Below are 24,498 nucleotides of genomic sequence, written 5' to 3' on the forward strand. Positions count from 1 at the left end.
TTGTTTGTCTTTCTTCCCGCCGTGTTCAGAACTATAACTGACTGGTCTCTGTTGCCATGTATGCATACTGAGAGGACTGTCTTGACATTACCGTCCAGTCATAAGTTGTTTTTTTTCAAATTAAATAGTGGTTAGTAGTAAAATCCTGGACGCACGTTTAGTTATATTTAGGACTTCTCAGTATCAGCGCTGAAATGCAGGTACATTTGACCGATGTGTCTCAAATAAGAATGAGCTCATATCCTAGATCTCGTTGCTAGTCATTATCTAACTTTAATAAAAATTACTTATTTTTGACGTTTTGTTTTAAGTATCTTTTCTTATTTCTATACTAGTTATTTTTTCCGACCAACTTCTATTTTATTGATTCTTTCTTTCATTAGTACTATGTCCTTTCATTGTGCCGTATACGTTTTGGATTTTTTCTTTTATGGTGGGGCTCGTGTAAGTTATTTCTATAATGTTTACTACAGTAGCATTTGTTAAATGGTATTTGTCATCTGCTCAAAGCCTCTAGTTTTCTTTTCTTATAATGATGTCAGTATTCTAGGTTTGTTTTTTCATATTCTAGGATTTAATACTATGTTCTCATGTGTTACTGTAGTTCTAAATATTACCCACCAATACAATATGAATTGCTATCCATCAGATGCTAACTGATGAAGCAAATAGTTCCAATTACTTATTATAGATATCTACCAACCTGTTATGCTTTAATAGCACAGCCTGTGAACTCAGGAATCAGTGGACATTTGTTATCGATATTTTTGTTCAGAGATAAATAGTTTTGAACTTTTAACCATCATAAGGAAACTACACGTGTAAGCATTTATCTCTGCAAAACTTATTGTCTTCACGTTTCATCTGGATGAAGGTTAAATAGAATTTGTGATTAAATAATTATGTTTCAGTTTTGCAAGTACGATGTTAATAGCCTTTATCATAGAATGGTGAAATTCAATCTACTATGGCGGTAACAGGAGCTTAAGCCACATGTTATTAGTTCTACCCCGATTGATATTAAGGTATTTGTTTCCATTAAGTAAATAAATTTACATTCTAGAAGTAATTACAGAATGCATACTGATTGGCAAACATGATCAGGTTGATAAAGTAACCATTTTTACATTTAAAGAACAGAGATATGAGGTTAAAAAGATGTGGTTCGTAAACTGTTTTGGTAGAACCTTTAAAACAAGAGTTATAACATTGTAAGAGAGCGATTAGGAACAACTATTTCTTAGTAGATGAAGTAAGACATCCTGTTGTTGCATGAACAGTGTATTGAGGGTTGTCGATACAGAGTAATTGTAGTCATCTTCAGCCAAGAAAGAGAACGAACACAGATAACACATGGGAAAATCAACAAATAGTGCTTTGATAGGTTCACCGTCATATAAGTGCTAAGTGGATTTTTCATGATTTACTGATTTCGACGGATATTTAAATTAATCGGAGATAGCTTGAATGTAAAAAAAAAACTTCAGGAAAGCGATTCCAGTAATTGCGCTCAGTAATCATAGTGATTAATGTCCCTATAATTTCACTAGTGGGAGGAGATGAAGTCCGAAACGTAAGCACTTTGAAGTTATTATTTTAGATTGCATTAGGTACTTGTTATGATAATGAAAGTGAGAATAGTAATTTTTCCAAATCAAACAAGTGGTTGGGTATTTTGTGTTAGTGGTACACTGTTAAAATGAGTAATGGGGATTATAAATTGTTTCATCTTTCAATGACCTGTCGTTGGATATTGGTTATTTTAGTCTTAATTGAATTGATGATTGGTTATTCTTGACGAAGAGATTTTTTTGAGAATTGTCTAATTAATGGGTGTTATATTTCAAAGATTGAATTCAGTTAAGGTAGCATCACAAATCAGGGAACACTGAACTGTTATTTCTTACCAGTTTGAACCCACAACTTTTGCAGCGATAGAGCTCAGGGATTTCAAGTCTTGTTGGTAGAGCTTTGTCTTCTTAACACTCAGCTGAAATTCAATGGACATTCAGTCTACCTTTAATTGATTTGCGATATATCTCACTCAGTAGGTAAATACCATAAACTCTACATAGTAATTGATCTTGTTTACCAGAGTAAAAAATTATAGTCTATACACAGACTGGAATAAATCTCAGAAATCATAATTCTGCTAGAATCTAATGTGTACTAATAAGTGAATATCAAATTACATAAACATTAAACTTTTTACGAAGAGTGATAGAATTCTTATGACATGAAAAAAAACCCAGTTATTAAGTCAAAATATATTGTATTCAATATCTCAAGTCAATTAGACTTGCGACTACAATTCAACGTTATCGGCAGAATAGACAAACATGACATCGGTTAACAATCAATATTATATTGGCTTCACATGATTCAAAGAGAAAATGAGTTCATTTAGATTTATCAGTAAGTATTACACTTAATAATTAGGACTTATATAGTTATTATCTCCTAACAATTGATATCAAATAAAGTATTCCCTTGTTTTCATTCAGTGTAATAACTGGATTTGACTATTTGGTCAAGTAATATGAAAAAAGATCGTTGATTTTTCTAGTTAACATCACTCTGTCCAGTAGTTTTGTGTTATAGCAAATATACAGTCGATATTCATTTGTACTGTTAATGTATTGTTTACCAGAACCCTTAGTAATTCAGTACTTTTCAAAGTATTCCCTCCTGTTTTATGTATACTTTATAGTTCATTTTGTTATTCTTTATGGTATTGTTTCTCATTTCTCTTACCACTCATTAGGTTATTTTCCAAATTGCCTTAGATGTACTTCGTCAGCATACATCGTTTATCAAGAAATCTGTTGAACAAAATGATGACAGTAGTGTTTTAACTAAATTGAATGCATATTTTAATAAATTACGTCATCAAGATCATACATCAAATGAATCTATATATAATCTGTTAACTTCAGCTGATAGGAATTTTAATATTACAAATGAACTTATCGATCGTATGCGTTTACAATATAGACCTAAAGTAATTCAATCACTTAGTGATTACACTTCTAAAGAAGTTGTAAGAAGTTTGGGTCGTGAATTTCCTGGAGATCTGATTTTACTTTTTGAATGTTATAGAGTAAGTTCCTTCAGGAGAATAATAGTAACAATTTTTAACTTTTAACAAACTGTACATAATTCCTGCGTGGAGGATCATGGATGCGCACTGTGGAAGAGTCTCATACTAGGACGAAACGACCGTGCAGTGCTTCTCAGTTTCCAATGATGTTCTAACTTACATCGCCTTGTGATTTCATCGGGATTTGCACTAAGTATTGAGAAAATGTGGTATTTTAAAGAGGAGCACGATGTGAAACTACACTCAATTCGACTGCAAGAATCTTATGCTAAAAACATATTGCAAAATAAAAGTATATGTCAACCTACGTAATGAAAAAAATTGACGTTTCACTTCTCAGTTAACAGTTGTGTAAGCTCAATGGTTTGTTCTAAGTTATATCCTTGCGCTTCAGTGATTTACTTATTTGGATGCTTATAACAGTTAGTTAAAAATCTATCTTATCTAATTTTGTTTATCTCCCTTGATGTTATGTAACTGTCGCACAACTAGCTCAGTAAATGGACCTGTCTCCCTGTTGTCGGTCTGCATATAAATCAAATATTTCATTGATCATTAAATTTTTAAAACCAAAAGATGAACTGTGTGTTAGAAGATTTTCATTCTGTCGTCAGTATTTCTTTCTTTTCGATTGTATTGTGATCATAGCTATGTGAATTTTCTGTTGATTGAAATGTGATCTATTAGTTACTATATAGTACTACTACTACCTGTTAGTAATGAGTATTATGGTATGGCATACCGAAAGGCGATTATTAAAGAAATAACGTTATAGCTAATAAACAGATTTAATGCAGTGTGTAACGTTCGGTAGACAGTTGGACTGAAACATTCTTACTTTAGTCCGTAGGTTATTATTCGATCTTATGATGTATTTGTCACAGTTTCGTTTTAGGTAGTTAATTTATCTCAGAAAAGATAATATTGTCGTTTTCGAGGATAAACATAAACTTCTAAATTACAATTGATTGATCGTTGGGTAGTGATCAATGTGATGTATGTCAAATCCTTCTTTGTACAGATCGAATTTTATCAATCAAGTTTCAATATGGCCACTCGTCTAGGTGGCTTAATATTGTGTGCACTATGTTAAGATGTAAGGCGGTAAGTGGAAGGAGTTTACAGCAAACCTCTGGACCTAGGTTTCGTTCCATTCGATTGTAAAGTTGAGTGACACGGGATCAGATTCACCAGAGAGTATAGTATCAATTCTCCCAAGATTATAGGTGCATCTCGCTGATAAGTGACAAATAGCACAAAACCTAGGTTTAGGAGTTTTCTGTTGACTACCTCCAACCACCTTATAAAATTTTTAATTGTTTTAACTTTAAGTGATATTCCACTTGGACATTTATGATGCCTTTTAATAGTTGACAATAATACATTGTGATTTAGTTTTATGCCAGCGTTTTGCATATTTCTTCAGTAACGCGTATTACATTATTGTAGCATTTATATCATAAATAAATATATGAAAATACTTCCTGTTTTTTTTCGAAAAAAACTATCTTAATGATAATTCTATTTTGTAGGATCATTATATTCTTTCGAAATATGAGCGAATCCATCAAATAGCACCAGCTAAAACTCATAATGAAACAAATAATCCAAATCGTCCAGCGTATGATGTTCATCGTATTGACGCACGTCAATTTAATAGTCTATTCCAGGGATTAGTTCCATGGGGTGCTGCAGCTCAACGTTTAGGCTCTCCATGCTTTCATCTGTTAGATCAAGATGAAGATAATCTAATTAACTTTAAGGTAAGAAATTTAAAAAAATGTATATGAATTTATCTGACGAAAATGTGATCAGCAAATTTGAATTATCCTCTAAGTAGTAGTTTTGGCCTTATGTCATTTTACGGTTGAGATTGAGATTACTTAATTAGAATATAGCTTTTGGGAAAATGGGATGTATTAAAGCTAACTGAGTAGAAAATTTTCTGTAAATCATAGCATCATACTAAGAAATTACCTAGGCCTTATCAAGCTCTCTAATCAGACACCATTTGTTGGGTCAGGGCTTATGAAGAACTGTCACAAGTGGTGTTCGTTCATTTTCCTTTTTTACTTAACTCCATCATAAATGTCCTCCTAAAAACGACGCTTCATCCCTCCAGTTTTTCAGGCGTTGATTTCTTACCTAGTGGTTCACTTACCAACTTAGAGTACGTTTATAAAATGCAAAGTCATCGAGTCTGTTTGAGCAAAAATCCATGCATATTTGGGATTCATTACCCCTCATCCAAATCCAAAATGTTGCTTCAGAACTGGTGTACATCACTGACCAGACTAACGATGGTGAGTGAGGTAGTCGGGTGCATTTAACCACTTCAATTATTTCGGGAGTTTCATCAGCTGTGATGTGTTTGTATCCGACGAAATCTGATCATAAATTTAGAAGGTTCAGTTGGCGTTTACCAACCAAAGGTGTTGTTTACTTTACAACTGTCTTCTCTATATTACTTCGTGGCTATAAAACATGGACTTTGAAAGTGATGTGTAGACTATAGACTTTTGGCGTTTGACACTTTTGTAATTATCAGGAAGAGGATTTGTGGAGATTTTAGCATTCTAACAGTTGAATTCATTTTTGTAATTGTTCAGTCCTCGTAGATAAAAAAACTGACGAATATCCGAGCGTTTTCTAACATTTAAAGATAAATGTAAATATTCTTCATTTGTTCCAGTGTGTTTTCTTTTGGAAAGAATTCTTCATCTTACTTTATTATGGCCTCATCAGTTATGTTGTGGGTTACATATTTCATGTTTTTCTGTTGTTATATATATATATATATATATATATATATATATATATATATCCTTTAGAAATGCAATTCATTTCTTGAACAGCTACGTGCACCTGTAGTTTGGATGATTTCTTATTCATCCAACATATTAGTTTTCCACTTAATTACTTTGTTTTTCAGGCGACGTATGTCTAACTTTTCTTTTTTTTGTTTTCATTTTCCCCTTTTCTATTTGTTTAGAGTTTTGTTTGGTTAATGGAAAGTATATGTGGTCATGATCTAAATACAAAACTACGTTTATTATTCTTATTACATCGATCCCCTTACTGGGTTACACTTGAACAAAGAAATGAATCCAAGTGGAATATACTAGGTGGTATGCTGCCATTCAACAATATTGAAAGTTGTAAAAAAGATAGTAATAATTCTCTTTCTTGCGATACAAGTATTGACAGTTATCATATCTGTTCCAAATCAGATTTCGACACAGTAGAGATAGGTACTGATATTATTGCTGAGGAGTGTATAGAAAAACAGAAAACACCTGATAATAAAAATGCTGAAGTTTCAAAAAGTCATGTTTCCGAATATAATTTGGAAATCGCACATAAAAAAGCCAATGAAATTCCAATTGTTATTCCAGATCCTTTAGGTTTTATCAGCAATAAATACAGTTCAAGGGATATAAGTGAACAGATTTCACTGAATTATAATCAGTTTCAATGTTTAACAGAGGTAAGAGATCATTCTCAGACTTTCAAAGTTTCAACTGTTCACTTTGTTTGCTAACGTATAAGAAATGTAGTTGGCGTTTGATTGTCTCATGTATTTTTTTAAACAAGGAGTTCAAGTTATTTTTTGGTGTGTGGTGACGATATGTGTTTATCATAAAGAAAATAATTTCGAAAAGTACAGTCTAATGATTTCTTGTGTGTACTTTTATCAGTACGTGTCAAGTGTTAATATGGAAACTGCTTTTTACAAGATATCAGCTATGACTGTAAATTATTTTTATGTGAATGTGAAAAGTTGTGTTTGGTTTGGAGTTATCCATGAAAAAAAGAGAAACCATGTTATTTTTTTGTGCTTCTGTTTGGTTTGTCAACGCGTTTGTTAGATTGATTGCACGCTTTTATAGAAGATGACACTCTCCTCTATTGAAGATTCAAAAACAATTAATAATAGAAGGAATACCTATTTTCCTTTCTGGTTATTTTCTCAAATTCTATGACTATAGAATCTTTAAAACGATGTACGTACGTACCAGGTTCTACGTTGTGACTAACTGAGAATTGTCGTAGTCAATTATTGGCAAGAATATTTTGATTGGGCATCTGCAATCTACCCAGTATTCAATCGGTAAAACTCAGGTTTAAATCACTCACTATTTTATCGAGGTTTTCGTAAAAAATAAGATCTGTGGACAAAATATGTATACCTCATAATGAACTAATGAAATTTCACCCAAAAATATGTTTTAAGTCTTACTAATTTGTTTTATCTTCATATTCACAATGTTCTAATGTATATTTCAAGCTTCCTTTTTTATTACTGATATTTTTAGACAATACGAGTAATCGTAGAAAGTGTAGACGAAGATAAAGAAGAAATGTTGGATTCTGTGAATTGTTTATTCCTTGAATTGTTCACACAAGAATTACAAAATGTTGAACGATCTAATAATTGTACTTCGAGCAGTCCAACTGACAATGTTAGTGTGCATAGCACGGAATATGACGACGGACGTCCTAGTGTTGAAAGTATGATTCAGTCATTTTGGAGGCTGAAATTATGTGATTTCCAGAAAGCTTTCTGGAAACAGGTATTGTTACGCAACCATTTCTCCAAAGAACTATCTATTGAAAGACAATGCTCCAAGTTTCGAGAATGGCTTTATTGTGGCTAAAATTGTATGTCCCTCAACTGTTTGATTGCTTTGGTTCCCTTCTGTATTCTAAAGTCTCATTATCATTGTATTTCATCTCATCACTTTCGTACAATGATGTTAATTCTGTACAAGTTTATAGATGTCCTTTTCTGTCTTGTTCTCATATTTTTGGTAAAGAATTTATTCACTATGTAACTATAATTTCTATTGTTTTTAGATAGTATCGTTGTATAATTTTGGGACTTCCTTGTTTTTTTTAATCACTATCCCTCCCCCTCCTCTCATCCCGGTAATATTAATCGTTCTAAATGATTTGAATTTTTTTTATAAATAAAAACCTCATTTGGCAAAAATAAGTCTTTCTAAGATAAAATTATTGTCTCTTTTACTAATATTAATAACATACTTGATGACCACTTTATATTGTCACAGTAAGTGACGATATCTCAGTTCTTTTGTTTTCCTTATTTTAACTGTTCAACAGATAATCTGATTAACTTCCATTAATTTCCTTGTTATTTGTTGCATTCTGCTTTTGTTGTTACAAGTGTTTTCTTTGCTGATTTCTTTTTTAATAATATCGTAAATGTTATGAACTTTTCGAATCTCACTCAGAAATACTTTTAAATAAGAATTCAGTTAGCCTTAATCTTTCATGTACTCAGGAGATTGATTTTATTTCCTTGGGAATTCAATTAGACTTGGTGAAAATGTTCAATATTCTCTTCCTTGCCATTAACGTACACAATATTTTATGCTCACTTTCATCTGTTTTGTCACTTGCTGGACATGTAGTTGGTCCATGAATTCATTGGCTGTCGAAATAATCAGTACAAGAAGGTACGGCTCACCTCCTTAGGGTCCAAGGGATCATTGGAACCAATAACTGGCTGTTATGTGGTATAGCTCGAGATTGGACGTATTGGCGTCCATGCACTCACACTTCCTCACTTTTTTAGTTATTGAGTTTCAAAATTATTATATACATTTTCAATTACATGAACTCATCTGTTCTTAATTACATCCATGGTTAGTACTTTCTGATAATGCTGTTAATAATCCTACTACTCAAGGTTTTCCTCGTTAATTTTACCTCAGTGCTAATGGCAACACGAGTTGATGTACGTGTGCGCGAGTCAACGTCACGTATGACTGACTGAAAAAGCAATACTATCAAGGAATTGTAGTGGCCTACTTTTATGACGAGAACGCGGTTGGTGTAATGGAAACAATTATTATAACCGATTGTACCAGTGATTGTTTTACTGTACCAGACGCATTTTTCCTTCCCTTGTTCAATTTGCTTGTACAGATGAGCTTACGCTCCGCCGTTTTGCCTGTAACCTTTGGCATGTCTCGGTATTATTTCGATACCACGAGATCGCTAACAAATATATCCCATTTGAACCATTAACAGTCTTCTGGTTTTTGGCCTACCGAGTGATCTAAGTCGATATCTGGCACGTAATCTTATTGTAGTGGTGATCTGGGATGACCCTGCAATTTTCTCGCAAGCGACATGACAAGCTCATGGGTCATCAAGGAGCATTTCAACCAATCAGCGATTAATTAGAAGTTATGTTACTAAAATAACGGAAATAGAAAAGTCACATGTGGAGATCCTGATTGGCTGATTAACGCACTGCTATTATGTTTAGCAGTATTCTAGAATTTTCGGTAAAACTCAAGGACTCTTAAATTACTATAAAATCCCTATATTTTCTGTACATAAATGAACCCTGTAGTAAAGTGCTTCCCTCACACTTTGTGCCTTTTCTCTGGTCTTCAAGTCGGTGTATAGTTCTAGCTCGGGGATACGGAACTAGCTTAGGGAAGCGAATATAGCGTTCACAATCGGCCAGACGTAACATGATCATAGTCAATCGCGACTCCATGCCCTTTACAGAATCTGCAATAAGTAGCTAACACTGTGCTCATCAGATTGTGGTTATGAATCTCCACAAAATAGTTGCTTACGTCCTAATAGTAGGCGGTTTATCAGTACAGGCTCATATACATCCATTCATTTCCATCCATTAACAAGAATATTATTAAATTAGTAGATAATGTTGTTCTTCGAGGTCAGTAATAAATCTGCTCTAGGTTTTCTATAATGGTACGAATAATTAATCGTAATGTGCTGTAAATGCTTCAAGCACAAACAAACATGGAGATAAACGTGAAGGGAAACTGATTTGTGTTTCATTTAGGAGATGAGGCTATTATATTTGCGTTGGCTGTGGCACCACTAAATCCTCCAGATTCAGAAAGCCGCTTCGGGATCTAGATACAGTACACCTTATAAATTGCAGTATGAATCTTCACTTCTCAGCAGACCAATGTTAATTCGTATTCGATACCTCTGCCCCGAGCTCACGAATGCTGGTCTATCTCTTCGCATTTCAATGTGGTTCCGAGTGTTTGGTAATCTTCAGAGGAAAGTGGTCTAGCCGATCAACCGCACTAATTGTCGTCAATTTGGTAGTTGTTCATAGGATCGCATATTTTAAAATCTTGGTGCGTTCATCTCAGGGCAGTAGAGCTTCTGGATACCGGCAGCCATCTCGTTATAAGGCGGGGAGTTGATTGATTTCAATGCGGGAAATAATAGAGTGACGTTTTGAGTGATTAGAGACGATCGTTTCAAGAAGCAAATAAATAAGTCGGCAAACCAATTAGCAATACGAGAAAAAAGTGAGAAAACCAAAGTGGCTGGTGCTATGTCGAGCCCTAATGGGCTATTCTACCTCCTGGATAAACCAATTTATTCATTCTACTAAAGCCCCATTTCGACTCTGTCACTCATTGACTTATTACCCTGATTGTTTCAAAACGATCATAGGTGTATTAATTGCTTCTTATCACTGTGAATAGGGTGCATACGAATTGAAAGGCTCAAATATCAAGGGGTTCCCAAAGAACAATCATAGATCCACCCCTTTTAGGGAACTTTGCTCATTACCTTTTGGATAAAGTGAGCTCGGCGGCACTAATATATACAAGCGCCTCAAAGGTCTGGCGATCCATAAAAAGAGAGAAGAATCCACTGGAGCTTCAAAAGCAAGTCCAAAAAATATAGGAATCGGCAGTAGAAAGCGGATTGAAACTTGATCAGCAGAAATATCATGTCATGAAGATTCTGCCTAGTTTGGCGAAAAGCACTTACACTGAGCATGGAACTTCGCACCTGATTGCTTCCTCATGGTGCCTTTTCAGGCTCATAACCACAGAGAGACTAGACATCGATATAGGTTACGCAGGAAATGTAGCCAAGGCAAACACTACTGTCTGCATTATCAGTAGACAACCTGGCACATTTATCAGAGTTGTGCCTAACGCTATTCAAAATACACACACAGCCCCATCTGGGAGCCTACAATGTCCTTGCGATCCTTCTATTCTAAAGAGATGATAAATATCTTAGTCCACGTACAGAGACGGACAACGAAGTAGGTGACAGGTCTAATACAATCCTTATGAGGGCAGTTTATAACGCCTTACATTATTTTCGTTCAGCCACATGAAAACAAGAGGTGTGTTGCTAATAACACAGAGCATATTAAGTACGCCAATCCACTCCATTACGACCTTATTACCAGAACATCACAGCCTCGCTGCTCGAGGGATTACATATCAAAGAGCGAACACCCAAGTACACTCCTACTTTTTCTCGTTAAAGGTCGCACTCAGTTGGGATGCTCTCCCTGATGAAGTGAACATGGCTCCACCAGTGAACAGCTTTAAGAAAAGAATTGAAAACATGTACTCACACGAAGATTACCGTCTCCCTCTTGGTCCAGCTGTGTCTGATACATGTTATATAATTTATCTTCTTTTACCGTGCGTTACTGATAATTCCAAGTCTCTTTTTTTCAGTTCACCAAAGATGCTATGTGCCCTCGATATTATACTGACGTCCGATGTGCGTTTCATATTTTCTGGTATATATTTCTAGGTACCAACCTCCGGACTATTTAACCAGTTTGTGTGTTTTAGCACGCAAATGAAGATGATCAGCCTCATCACATGTCGTCCTCCAGAATTTGATATCATAAGAGAATAGCCGTATCGACAACTTAAGTAGTTAAATACGTAAAGATGAAAAGTATAGGACCTAATATGATTCATCGGGCTACATAAATTTTAGTCAGCTTCCATTCAGATAATATCCAGTCTTCCCACCCACCCTGTGTTTAGCATTTTGTCCACATTTTTATGGCACCTGCCATTTCAAAGTTCGAGAGCTTCTATATTCATGCACGTGAGAAGCCTTATCGAGTGCTTTGCTAAAATCTATGGATATCACAAAAACAGAAGAACCTTTAACTTGAGCTTAAAAATACCACCGATAATTAGGGATTGACAACTTTTTTTGTCTGTAATGCGTTTATAACCGAAGGATACCAACCCATTTGGATCAGAAGTCAAGGACAAATGAATTGTAAGATATATCTGGAAGGTTGTTGACATGCTGAGAAACGTTTGGTCCAAGATTACTGGTAGTTGCAGGGAGTAAATAGCACGGGGTATCCTTTCGTGTTCTTGTGCGGATGGATGACGGAGCTCCTTCAACTAGGGCGTGTCCAGTAAAGCGAATGCAGTTATCATCTATGTCGAGGACTTACAGAATTACTTCTTTTGGGAATTTATTTGTAGCTGTAAATAATTCCCCAAAATCAATAGCTCATTAAGTGTTCGACACTGGATGCTGACCACGTTGTTTAAGTGGACTTGTTTAACTGAAGGCTTTCAGTCATGCATCCGTACCAGATCACGCTTCAACTCGGCGTGGGACACAGCTCCTACGTTTCACTAATCAGCTTAGAATAAACGTTCCTCGATATATTGATAACATATCAAATATATCTTTCCTACCTCTTCTAGTCTGACTTCTGATTTCTATCGGGCGTAAGAAGGTTTCAAATATAGAAGGTACTACTGGCCGCTAATTGTCAAATTAGAACACCAGTCGTATCCTCATATTTAACTCTTCAAACTACTGTCAGTGACCTTTTCTCAGTCATTAAGTTAGTCGAGATTGAGTGCTTACTCCTGAGCCCATGTTCCTCAGGAGGTAATAAAATGTATGATTCTGATTGACTCAACAACTTTTTTTAAATTATCTTATTAGTAATTTAACAACTAACATCGAGAAGAGAGAGCTAAGATATCAATCGGTTTATGTGTAACGTTTGAACATTGGGAGATTTTTATTTGTCCTCAAGATGTTTTCAGTTCTGGGGAATTGTGAGGAGCAATATGTGAAACTTTCCGGAAGAGAAAAGAGGGATAAAAGATAGCCGATGACTCATGAAGGACATAGAACGCACTAACACTAGATAATGAGAGAAATAGACATCAATCAACAATAACACAATAGTGAGATTAAACAATCTGATTATTGAAGCTAGAAGTTGATGGCTCAAGGTTTCGAATGCATTACATATGCAAACTCTTCATAAAATCATCATACATTGAAGTTTTGTTCAAGGACAAACGACTTTTCAAACGTAGGACCAACTGTTTCATGATGTACCTGTTTCTGCTTTACATGTGAATATGTCTAGTGTGTGGCAATTATTCAAATGACAGCATTTCATCTACTACGCAATTTCATCGGTTCATCTGCATTCTTATGAGATTGGTTGATCTCTGGTTTTAAGTGACTCGATATCTTAATCCCTTTGTACTAAGGAGTCCTAAATTAGTTTTGTAGCTATCTACAAACATTTAGCGGCTTTTTTTGCCAATTCAAATAATACATTACAACAAATTTGCGGCATCTGTCTTTGAATTTGCTTCTCGTATTCAGCGTAAGTAATCATTTTACCAACCGCCAACACCCAACAAACTACTAGGTTTTATAAATAAAAAATATATTTGTAATATCCCGATGAGTAGAAAAAATAAGTAGCTGTTCTTACTGTTGAAATCAAATATGAATTAGGCGGTGAGGCTATAATTTATGGACGAGGCAATCAGAAGCGTTTGAGGGATTCCTAGGTCACTGCGCCAATTTCAGTACCTGATACTCATGTGCGATCAATTCACAAAGGATTTTAGAGGAGATGTGACGATTGAGTGGCTACGATAAATGAGACTATTAAGGAGTTCCCTTATTTGTAATTTCTGTCATCAAATGACTTGTAGACCTTGTGCAGACTACCGTCATGTTGTCCTTAGGTGTCCTTAGGAACACGTCTGCTATAATAGAAACTTTTTTCGCTCGATCCAGATTGAGACTAAGGCAAATTACAATGGTGACCGCGAACTATATTATAAAAACACCAGTAACATTGGCTGGAATATTCGCAGATTTTACTGAAGCTTCGGCTGTTCAGTGATATAGGTATTGTAGGGATATATGCGTAATAAAAATGACAAGCTTAAACAACTGGAGTGCACACAAACAATATTGAAGCTATGTGGTCGAGGCTGAGAGTTTATGCGACCTTATCATGGCTCCAGAGACCGACCACTATGGAGTCATATCGATGAGTTCCTCTACCGTATGCATTACGATTTTAGAACATTTGAACCTCTTTCTAACCTTGGCAAGTTTCCGGACCATGTAAAAGAAATGTATCCACTATAATTCTTTGGTTTTGTATACTATATTTCTACTCTATACTGACTGTCCATAAATTATAGTCTCGCCCGCTTGCTTGAAAGCGACCAACTTTGATGTTGTAGAGTTGGTACGTTTGTGCACGAAGATGCTACTGTCCAACTCCAACGTCAACACGTTGAATGTGACTATTAATATTTTCTTCCCTGTCCTACTTACTAGAGCGAAAGGCTAAGTTTCTATATAGAAGCTTTTCTGACGGAGATTCTGTAATAATTACGCGTAAATTTAAGCTAACTGGTTATCGATTATAACGTTTACAATATACGGACTTGAAAATTTGCACTAAGTGCAAATCATAGTGAACAACTCACTGAAAATTCTCTAAGTAATGTGATAACGTTGGAATTCAACCTTACATCCATATTGAGTCGGTGTCAGTCTTCTTTCTCATAAGTTGCATATGAGGATTTCACATCCTCAACAAAAACAATGACAAATTATCGGTTGCAGTTGCGTCTGACAACTCAGAGGCTGTTCTACTCCTTCAATTCTGACTGTAAAATGTTAAACTATCGACAATCAGTCTTTGAATACACATAAAATTTGTGGTAGGGGGCCCTGTAAAACAGTATAAATGTTTACACAGTGAGATGAAATTCCTGTTGTATAATTGATGTAATTGTTTTCAAAATCATGGCCGTTCGAGCTCTTTATTACTATACACGTAAGCTCTTTCTTGTCAGTTTCCCTGAAGGGCCATCGGGTGGCGAGTCTGATAGCATTTTTCTCGGTAATATTATATATGCCATTCAAATGGCAGTAGTGTGTCCACGTAACCTGCTTCAGTTTTGCCCCCGGGCAATATTCTAGCCCTCACACAAATCGAATGATTTATGTGGCGCATACCTATCTGGTGTGTGGTAGTTAAAGTATACTATCTGACCAAGTAGTGCTCCAAGAAAGTCAGTTGTATCATTTCTTTTTGTTTTATTATAAAATGTATGCTCAACTTTTAGTTTCTGTAACTTTTTCAAATACGTATTTGGATGGATGGTACACCTGTTAACAATAACACTTTGTCACATTAAATCTAACTCTAGTAAGGACTGGTGCTAATCATGAATAATCCTACTCCTTACCAATAACGTCCGTTGTTCTATCAGTAAAAGGTCACATTTGTACTACTGGAGGATGTGTAGGTTCTTCTGAAGATAAGATTGCCATTTCAACAACCGAAAAACTGTATATTTTGGTAAGTTCTGCCCATCTTATGTCTGTATAAACTATTTAGTTACTGACGTTTCCAAAGTATAATCATAAGAAACTAACTGTCAGTTTGGTAAATGTAATAGCATCTGCCTCATCTTCCACTCTCTGGTGATATTTGCACGTCTAGGTTGGTATGTGACTGCCCAGTTAAAGTACTAATAAACTCCTCTGTTTGTGTCGTATGTAGTATGAAACCCAAACCGGTTGTTTTAGCTACTGGATTTCGTAATGATATATATATATATATATATCAAGTGATTCTTCTGTAAAGTTTGATTTGCTTTTTAATGTCAGAAACTAGTTAATCAGCTCATTGACTTACATTGTTTACTACTGTACTCACTTCGGGAGTCCATCTAGTCAGTATTTTAGTGACTTACCAGTGGTTTGTATGGGTTGCATTAAGTCACGATATTATTCCAGAGCATGGTTGTTAAATAATTCGATAAACGTTTGGTTTAGGTTTAGTACGTACTCCTCACTGGTAAACTAAAATCGGTTTTCTATAAACGATTACTGTAAGACTCGACGACCGCTTAATTACTTAAGATTTTTAGTGAGTTCTCTCAGCTATCCACTGTTAACTCCCCACTACTAACTTCAAAAACATTTCTTGTTAGCTCATATGTATCTCACACTAAATATATTTGTTTCTGTTTCTCCTATTTAGAGTTTTTCTCTTTCACATCATGACGACCGCCCCAAGAAGATAGCAATCGCCCAAGAAGTTGACTTTATTACCCGTGGTTTTTTAAGGATTGAACTTGATAATGATTGTATGTTAAAAGGATCTGAAGTCGACCATGAAATCAGTAAGCTCAATTATTTTGTTTTTTTATTGTGTTTTCAAACACAGAATTCTCACTCAAAGAAAACGTAAACAGGTCTATTCTCTTTCCTCATCTACAAATAAATCGAGACATCTTGAAACTAAAAAATGGAGCTCGATTAGTTTCTTGGAGTCCAAGAGGAGTTGATAAATATGAAAGGTTGGTTTTCACAAATTTGAAATACGTTGTTTCTTATGCATGAAAGTTGCTATCTATGATACTCAGGATTTACACTTTTCTCTTGTTGTCTGACTTCGTATATATGAGACATGTTTTTTTTTCAAAGTAGTACTCTTGTTTAGTTCAAACTTGAAAATGTTAGGTTATTTTTTCATAATTGTCAATGGTTTCGTGGACAGAACATATAAGATTTTTTAGTTTTATATATGCTAATCTATCAGTGAGTCACTATAGTTTCTGATGTTCTCCTTACGTGGTTAGTGTGTGTACTCTATTGTTGATTAGCATCGAAAACATCTTTGTAATTAGCACAAATCTTTCATTCGGAAAACGCTCTAATATGAACCGTATCAATAAATGCAGATAAGTATTGAGAAAATTGGTGTAGAAGTACAACATATCCTTAGGGTTAGTTAAACGAGGCTGTGTTCAGTGAGCTGATTTGGGACTAGTAACCACCGTCTCAACATAACCCATTCAGGTTGGTGCACCTGTCTGTGAACTAGATTGTGTATGTGAAGTTATTATGATACATTTTTTCTGTTCATTCTGTAGTTTATAGAGTAGAACGTAAAATGACGAAATCATCGAAAGCTAAGTGTTCTGCTCACTGAGTTCTATATATCATTAAGGGACGTATAAAATATCTGAATTTGAATGTTTTGAAGTCGAGCGTTTAACCGACGTAAATATGCACTCTGAAATATAAGTTTTCGGCTTGATTTTATTGGCTTTTACTCATGCTTTGTTAGATCTGTGTAGCATTTTGCAGTCTAGTAAAATTCTGTTGAGCTTGGTGGGTGATTAGAACACACAACTTACTGGTTGAAATTCACGTATCCAAAATAATTAGTAGCACCTTCAGTTGTCATATCTAAACAAATACTTTAATTTCTAATATAATATCTCACTACTCTCACGTAACTTATGGATCATATGTCATACTCCTCCCTCAACAATGAGAGGAGCATTGGTGAAACAGATCATACTTTGGAGTTGATTTTCAATAATTTGTATACTTCATAGACAGCTTCCAAAGTCACCAATCATCTTCTCTCAATTCTATAGGTGTATAATGAGTTTAACAACAATGGAAAATCGAACAGTTTTGTGTACGCTTAAAGGAACCGAATCTTGGGAAGAAGTAAGCTGTATTTCTAATCCATTAAAATAATTTCATAGTTATTACCTCAATTAGGTAATTTCTTGTTTATAATAGTTTGTGGTTGATGAATACATTATCCGCTATTTGAACTGGCCTAAAGTGTCTAGTATTAAAATATTACTTGTGTCTACTACTAAGTCAGTAGGTCTTTTCTACTAGTTATTTTCAGAACTTCCTATGAAGTTTAACTATAAAAAATATTGCATCAACAGCACTGTAGTTTTAATTTTCCATCGTCACAATGAAACTTTGTGCGTTTAGCCATTTCTTTCAGGCCTTTATATCACAGAGTACAAGTCACAAAATAACTTCAGTGAGATCTATAACCTAATAATAAGCTCCGGTTTCGGGACCAAGAATTAACGCTCATTTATGCCACTATCTCAGGTGAAAAGTTATTTCACTTCTGAATATAGTTTCCCCAACCATGGTTACTACCTCAACATACTGGTTGCTCTTGCCTATCGCTGTGATATAGTCCAGCTATATTAGCTGGAATAATTATTATTAGCGTGCCAGGCAGGTCGGTTGGGGAACGGTAAGACTAAAGGTAGCGAACTCATAGTCCGAGAGCAAAACCTTGTTGCTGACTGTACTTGAGTTTAACATCGTTAAGATGTTTCGCTCAGACAAACAACATCTACAGGGGTTCTACCTCACAACGGAAGAAAGGAGTTAGAAATAGTCGACCATAAAAATGTCACACCTCACCTTATCTTACGAGTTTCCGCCTCCGGCAGTAATACCTTTTGACATACAAAGCTAACACCAAAAAATTCACAGGAAAGCTAAGTGTGATCAATCTCAAGCAGTTATCTCTCGAACTCTGCAGTTACACTCCCATCTTGGTACGACCACTTCTTTTTCAGTTTCCTTTATGGATCCTCCAAAAAGAAATATCCTTCCGTGGTGCAGAAAATTAGGTGGTGATTACCGTTCTTATACGCCTAACAGCACTAGGGACCCGACCGTTGCTGCTACCTTGACGTGGTAGTCGGGCTTGCCTATCGTGATGAACCAATCGAGCTATACTGGTTGGAACAATCGTTCCTCAAGATCCTACCATGCCAGACAGGTCGGTTGAAGAGCGGTAAGACTAAAAGCAGCAAACCCAAGGTCCGAAGGCGAAGTCATACTTCTGACTGTACAGAGGTGTGACGGCAGTAAGGTGTTTCTTTCAGACGACCAGCATAACAGCGATGCCATACCAAATATTCTGCCTTTGTTAGGTCCTGAAACAGACATCTCCCAAGCATAGTTTTATTTATTGGTCTTAGGGCGGCGTTCGATTCCGTATATTGACTGGTTTTATGGTAGTGTCTATCGCTGAAAGATGTACAAAAGAGATAAATAAACCTCGTATAGGCTCTGTACTCGAACACTTTTGATTTAGTTGGAACTTATGGCAAACTGAGCTAATGATAAGAAATGAAGCAGTTGAGCATGTCGATAAATTGACTTGTCTCGTAAGTCTCATAATCTTTGGTAAGTTGGTGTCTGATGAGGTCTCAGCACGAGTTCAGAGAGCTCGATTAGTGTTTACCAATTTGCACCATTTACAGCGTAGATAAGATATCTGTCCGCCAGCTAAAGGACGAGTATTTTTTTGATCATCAAGTTGGTGATTCCAAAGTTATACACATAGCAATTTGTAAGGATTACAAACCGATTGATAAGATAATTAAGTCTTATGAACTTTGATGGCCAGAACATGTATTAGTTATCCCTACCTATGAGTTATTTTGACGCGCGATGATGAGTGATATAGGAGTAGGTCGAAAGAAGTCTAGAACCAGTCAAACCGAGATATGACATCAGTCCATGAAGACACTGACTGTTAGACTGATTGGCGTAGGTAGGTGCAGACTACCCGGTTCAGTCCCTGCGATTACCGTAACTAGTAGTGGTTGGATACTGATATGTCTTGTAGTTTTTCCCCGTCGCCACTGATATGTCTTGTACGGTTGAACGCTTCATTCGGATCCTAGCTATTCAGATAACCCTAGGCTAGCACTACTCAGCGACTTGAAAGACCGGAGAGAAGACACGAGTATCAGAGAAGCACTTTACTACAAGGTTCATTTATGTACAGAAAAACAGGGGTTTTATAGTAATTAAAAGACCTTGAGATTCCATAGTAGCAGTATGTTAACAGCCAATCAGGACCTTGTTATTTTAGTAGCATTTTTAGTAGCATAGCTTCTAACTAATCGCTGATTGGTTGGGCTCTTTATGAGCCTCTCTAGAGTTTATTGTAAGCCGACCTAACAGATACTCTAAGTGATATAGCCCTGAATTGTTTGCACTGGCCAGATACATTCACTCTTTGTCTTCCCTTGAATCCTAAGTTTCTAAATTATCATATTTTTTTTTTCATTCTCCTAATCTATATTCTTTTCTTTAATCGTATCTTCTATGCCTGATCTTTTCTATTACCTTAAGTGCCTTGGTATAGGTGATAATGGTGTTAGTCCGCTCTCCCTCTTAAAATACTCGCGTGGGACCACGCGTATATACACACTCATAGGGAAGTTTTATTCACTGTCTTCTCTCAACAAGAGTTTTGTTTACGAAATTGAGAGAACAAAATAAAGTTGTTGTCTGGCTCTTTAACCGGGTCGGTGTGCACGGAAAGTAGTCATTTCTGTGTACTGCTATTTAGCCTTCAATTCAAACAATAAGACTTTCGCAGTACATTTTTGTTCTCAATGATTATTCACGTGATATCAAGTCGTTTTAAAGGCAATTATCCTGTCAATTCAGCTTCTACTAACTATAATTTTTTTTCTTTTGTACACGATTCCTTTATTTATATACTTTTAATTTTTTTATCAGTCAGTCGATCTAGCATTGATTTGGCAGCAGTACTATGTTGAACATGGTAGGGTCGCCCAAAGTCGAAAAGTGGTTGTTGATAGTCGACCACAGTTTATTTTCCAAGTTAGTATTCTTATATTTACCATACATTTTATTGTCCTAACTTTTATTTTCCCTAAATATAAATCTTTTAAGCTGGTGTTAGTACTTGAGGTATCCAAATAGCCTAGTTGTTCCTATAATGACTTGTCTTATTTAGCTCTGTTGTACATTTAGTAAACAATTTGTGTCATATTACAATGAACAGTAATTAACCACTGAACTAAAACAATGGGGCTTCTCTGTTTAAACCTTTTTTTAAATTTGTGCAGGTTATGCTATCAATTACCTAGCTTTATTTGGTGAAAATTTACCAAAATGACTCTTCGCTTTAAGAATTCCAACTAAAAGGCTCTTAAAAGTGTTATAGAATAAAACTTAGGTCTAATGGAGATGGTTTTGTAAGAAAATGCACAAATGGTTTAGATTTGAATTTACTGACCGTAAGCTCTTGGGTTCGATTCCTAAGATTTTAGGAGCATCCACTGTCCACTCTTCAGTTGATAAGAGAGGATGTTATATCTGCTATATGGTCAACTGACTTGTGCTTGGCACTGAAAACCCCAATCAGATGATGCATTGTGAGGGTATAAAACACGACAACGGTCGGGGGGAATGTGTTTTTCGTGAGAAGTTACAAAGTATTTACATAATACATGTACTTAGCCTTCAATCATCCATTTTCATCTTTCGGTGTGTTCTGTTATCTGAACTGTCTTCTCATCTGATCTTCAAGCGTTCTACCAACATCATCCTTTCGATACACTGAAACTGTTCACTCCATCTGACAAGTGTTGCAATTTCGACGTCATGTTCTGTCACGTACTACTTATAAACATTCTTGTTAGTAGCGTCACTACAAATGTATAAAGACTAGTGATATGGATTTATTTGATCTTGCATATATATCGAAATGGTATATGAATACACTCATACTTGATGATTAGTTATCAATGATCGGATATAGTAGGAATACACAGAATTACTACAAAAACTCAAGCTACGAGTATCACACTGAATTAATACAAAAAATATTGTCTTGAACAAATATCACGCTAAAATATTTCACTAGTATATTGGACAAAATATCACGCTGAAAATAAAAGAAGTATTACACTGAGTAATCATCATATCCAACTGAAAGTAATGTTGAACGAAAATTACAATGAATTAAAAATGTAATTTTTTTATCCTGTTACATTATCGTCCTCTCCTGAAAATAGGTCTTTCTGAGATTCAACTAAAGGTGTTGGGATAGGCGCACATCACCTCCTCTTCTTAAAGAGTGTGTGACCATTGGGTAGTGTGCTGATTTCTTCGACCGATATCCTCTTGTAACTATGCTTCTCTTCTGATTGACGTACCTGAATTTCAAGACTGTACGACTGTAATTTATTATTTATCCGTAGGATACCTTTTTGCCAATATAACTATATGAATGAGAAGTAACACACCAATTAATGTTGATAATATGATTCCTAAATCGATAAGTACCTTTGAATTGGTACACAGAAGTTACGTGTAACACAGTTGTAAATAAGATGAATATTTTTAACATAATCATTAATCGAATGAATACTTTTCGCATAATCATTAGTAATAGTATTGTTGTGAATGAGAACACAGGTGAGGACAACCAACTATGTATTTAGCACAAATTACAACGTTACTTGGTAAAATACAAAAACCATGCTATGATACACTATTTGCAAAATGTTCTTCAATTGCCTCAGGCTTCATTGTTCCTGGATTTTCACACAAATTGCTTTTTATTTCTGTTCTTCTCTTCTTGATCTTCTCAATCTTCTGCTGTCAGATATTCTATTCCTTACTCACCATATATACTACTTATGTTGATATCAGTAGCTCACACCACACTCGTCCCCCCTTTTAATAAGCTGTTCTCGCAATCTTTCTGATCGGCGTACCATTGTCTCCTTTGGTGCTGTTCGTGACTCGTGCTCATGATGTTCTTGAAACCATCTCTGTAGTTGACTGGCATTTACACGCTTCTGCTTGTCTTCTCTCCGGATCGTGTAAACTGGGCCGCGTCTCTCCGTGATAATGTACGGTCCCTCCCATTTCGGGATCAGCTTTCCTGACCCTGGTCCTCCTTCAGTGTTAGCTCTCCGTTCTCTACACTTTACCAGGTCCCCCACTCTAAAAGGCTTCCACGCTCTTCTCTGCTGTTCCGCCTTCTTGATGTCTGATATTTGTTTCTTTTTCACGTTCTTTATTGCCTCCGTCCTCTCTTTCCTTAATCTTGTTGCTGTCCACTTCTGCTGCTGTGGCCACGTTTTACTATGCATTGGAAGTCGTGGCTGTCTACCATACATAAGTAGGAAAGGTGATTTCTTGGTTGTTCCTTGGATGGAGGCACGATGCGCCAGCAAAATTAGTGGTAACTCTTTCTCCCAATTCCCTCCTTTAGATGCTAACCATTCCTTTAATGTCCGGTTGTTTCTTTCCGTAAGCCCGTTCGTCTGAGGGTGATACGGTGTAGTTCGTATCCTCTTGATGCCGAACTGCTTTAAACGGGCCTTAAACTCGTCACTTTCAAAACAGGGACCCTGGTCGGTTAGTATCATCTTCGGTACTCCATGACCCGCTACAATGTGCCGGATTATTACTTCGGTCACTGTTTTCGCCCGCTGGTCGGCAATCGGTACAGCGTCGACCCATCGTGTAGCATGTTCCGTCATTACTAGTAAGTATCGGTTGCCGCTATCCGTCTGTGGAAATGGTCCCATCACATCTACCGACCATAGATCACCGACTGCGGTTACTGGGACCGACTGCAATGGCGGTTGCATGTATCTATCGCTTTTCATTAATTGGCACTGCTGGCACGTCAACACATATTGGGCCACATCGTCTCTCATGCCTGGCCAGTATGCACTTTGCCGTAGTAAATCTGTCGTTCTTGCGATACCTGTGTGCGCTACCTGATGGCATTCGTGTATCATCTTACGCCGCCAGTCTTTCGGGATCACAGCCACCCAATTTTTGTCATCATCCTGCCAGACCAGAGCTCCATATGTGTTCACTTTCAGTCTTTCCTTTTGCCGAAGCAACATTATTACCTCCTTGTCCATTGCTCGTTTGTCAACATCTGCCCCCTCTCTTATCACTCTGATTACCTCTCGAAGTTTAGGATCAGATTTCTGTTGCCGGACGAGTTCTAGTGGGTCTCCCTCTATACTGTTCACTGCGTATGCTGTCAATGGAAGCTCGGCTTCCATGTCTGGTCTTGACAGGTAGTCCGCCATTACATTTTCCTTCCCTGGAACATGCCCGATACTGAAGTCATACTCCTGCAGACGTATCATCCATCGCGCCAACTTCCCACGTGGGTCTCGTGCTGTTTGTAGCCACTGCAGAGGTTTATGGTCAGTCTCGATGTGAAATCGTCTACCTAACAGATATGGTCTCCACTTGTCTACTGCCCACACAATCGCTAAACACTCCTTTTCGATCGTTGAATACTTCTGTTCCGCAGGCGTGAGAACGCGACTTGCGTATTCCACCACTCTATTAGACTGACTTAAAACGGCACCTATACCATGGTCACTTGCGTCTGTTGTCACTGTAAACGGTTTCTCCAGTTCGGGCAGTCTTAGCGTCATCTGGCGGTCGTGATTCTTCAACTATTTTCATGATTTTTTTGAGACTGACTTTTGTTCACAATACATTTAGAGTCATTTGTGTATGTGTGTGTGTGTAGACATCAATATTATAAATCTTATTGATTGGTTTTGTTGAAACACTGTATTAAAAAGAAACAAAATTAGATAACTTGTTGAAATATCTAGATGACAGGAACAGGA

At 36.3% G+C, this 24,498-nt stretch overlaps 1 protein-coding gene across 1 annotated transcript in view; it reads left to right on the forward strand.

Moving 5' to 3' along the window:
- Smp_150050 (putative gtpase-activating protein gyp2) overlaps positions 1–24,498 on the forward strand; it is a gene marked incomplete at its 5' end in the record, with an annotated part of 66,408 nt that overhangs the window by 20,783 nt on the left and 21,127 nt on the right. Inside the window, 10 exons of the mRNA XM_018796546.1 lie at positions 384–444; positions 2,765–3,100; positions 4,633–4,863; positions 6,093–6,297; positions 6,331–6,587; positions 7,417–7,674; positions 11,420–11,662; positions 16,251–16,392; positions 16,437–16,569; positions 17,659–17,734. Coding sequence (XP_018651677.1) covers positions 384–444; positions 2,765–3,100; positions 4,633–4,863; positions 6,093–6,297; positions 6,331–6,587; positions 7,417–7,674; positions 11,420–11,662; positions 16,251–16,392; positions 16,437–16,569; positions 17,659–17,734 — 1,942 coding nt within the window. The remainder of the gene's footprint in view (positions 1–383; positions 445–2,764; positions 3,101–4,632; positions 4,864–6,092; positions 6,298–6,330; positions 6,588–7,416; positions 7,675–11,419; positions 11,663–16,250; positions 16,393–16,436; positions 16,570–17,658; positions 17,735–24,498) is intronic.

This window comes from Schistosoma mansoni, chromosome 4 (assembly GCF_000237925.1).
Source record: "Schistosoma mansoni strain Puerto Rico chromosome 4, complete genome".
Classification (NCBI taxonomy): domain Eukaryota; kingdom Metazoa; phylum Platyhelminthes; class Trematoda; order Strigeidida; family Schistosomatidae; genus Schistosoma; species Schistosoma mansoni.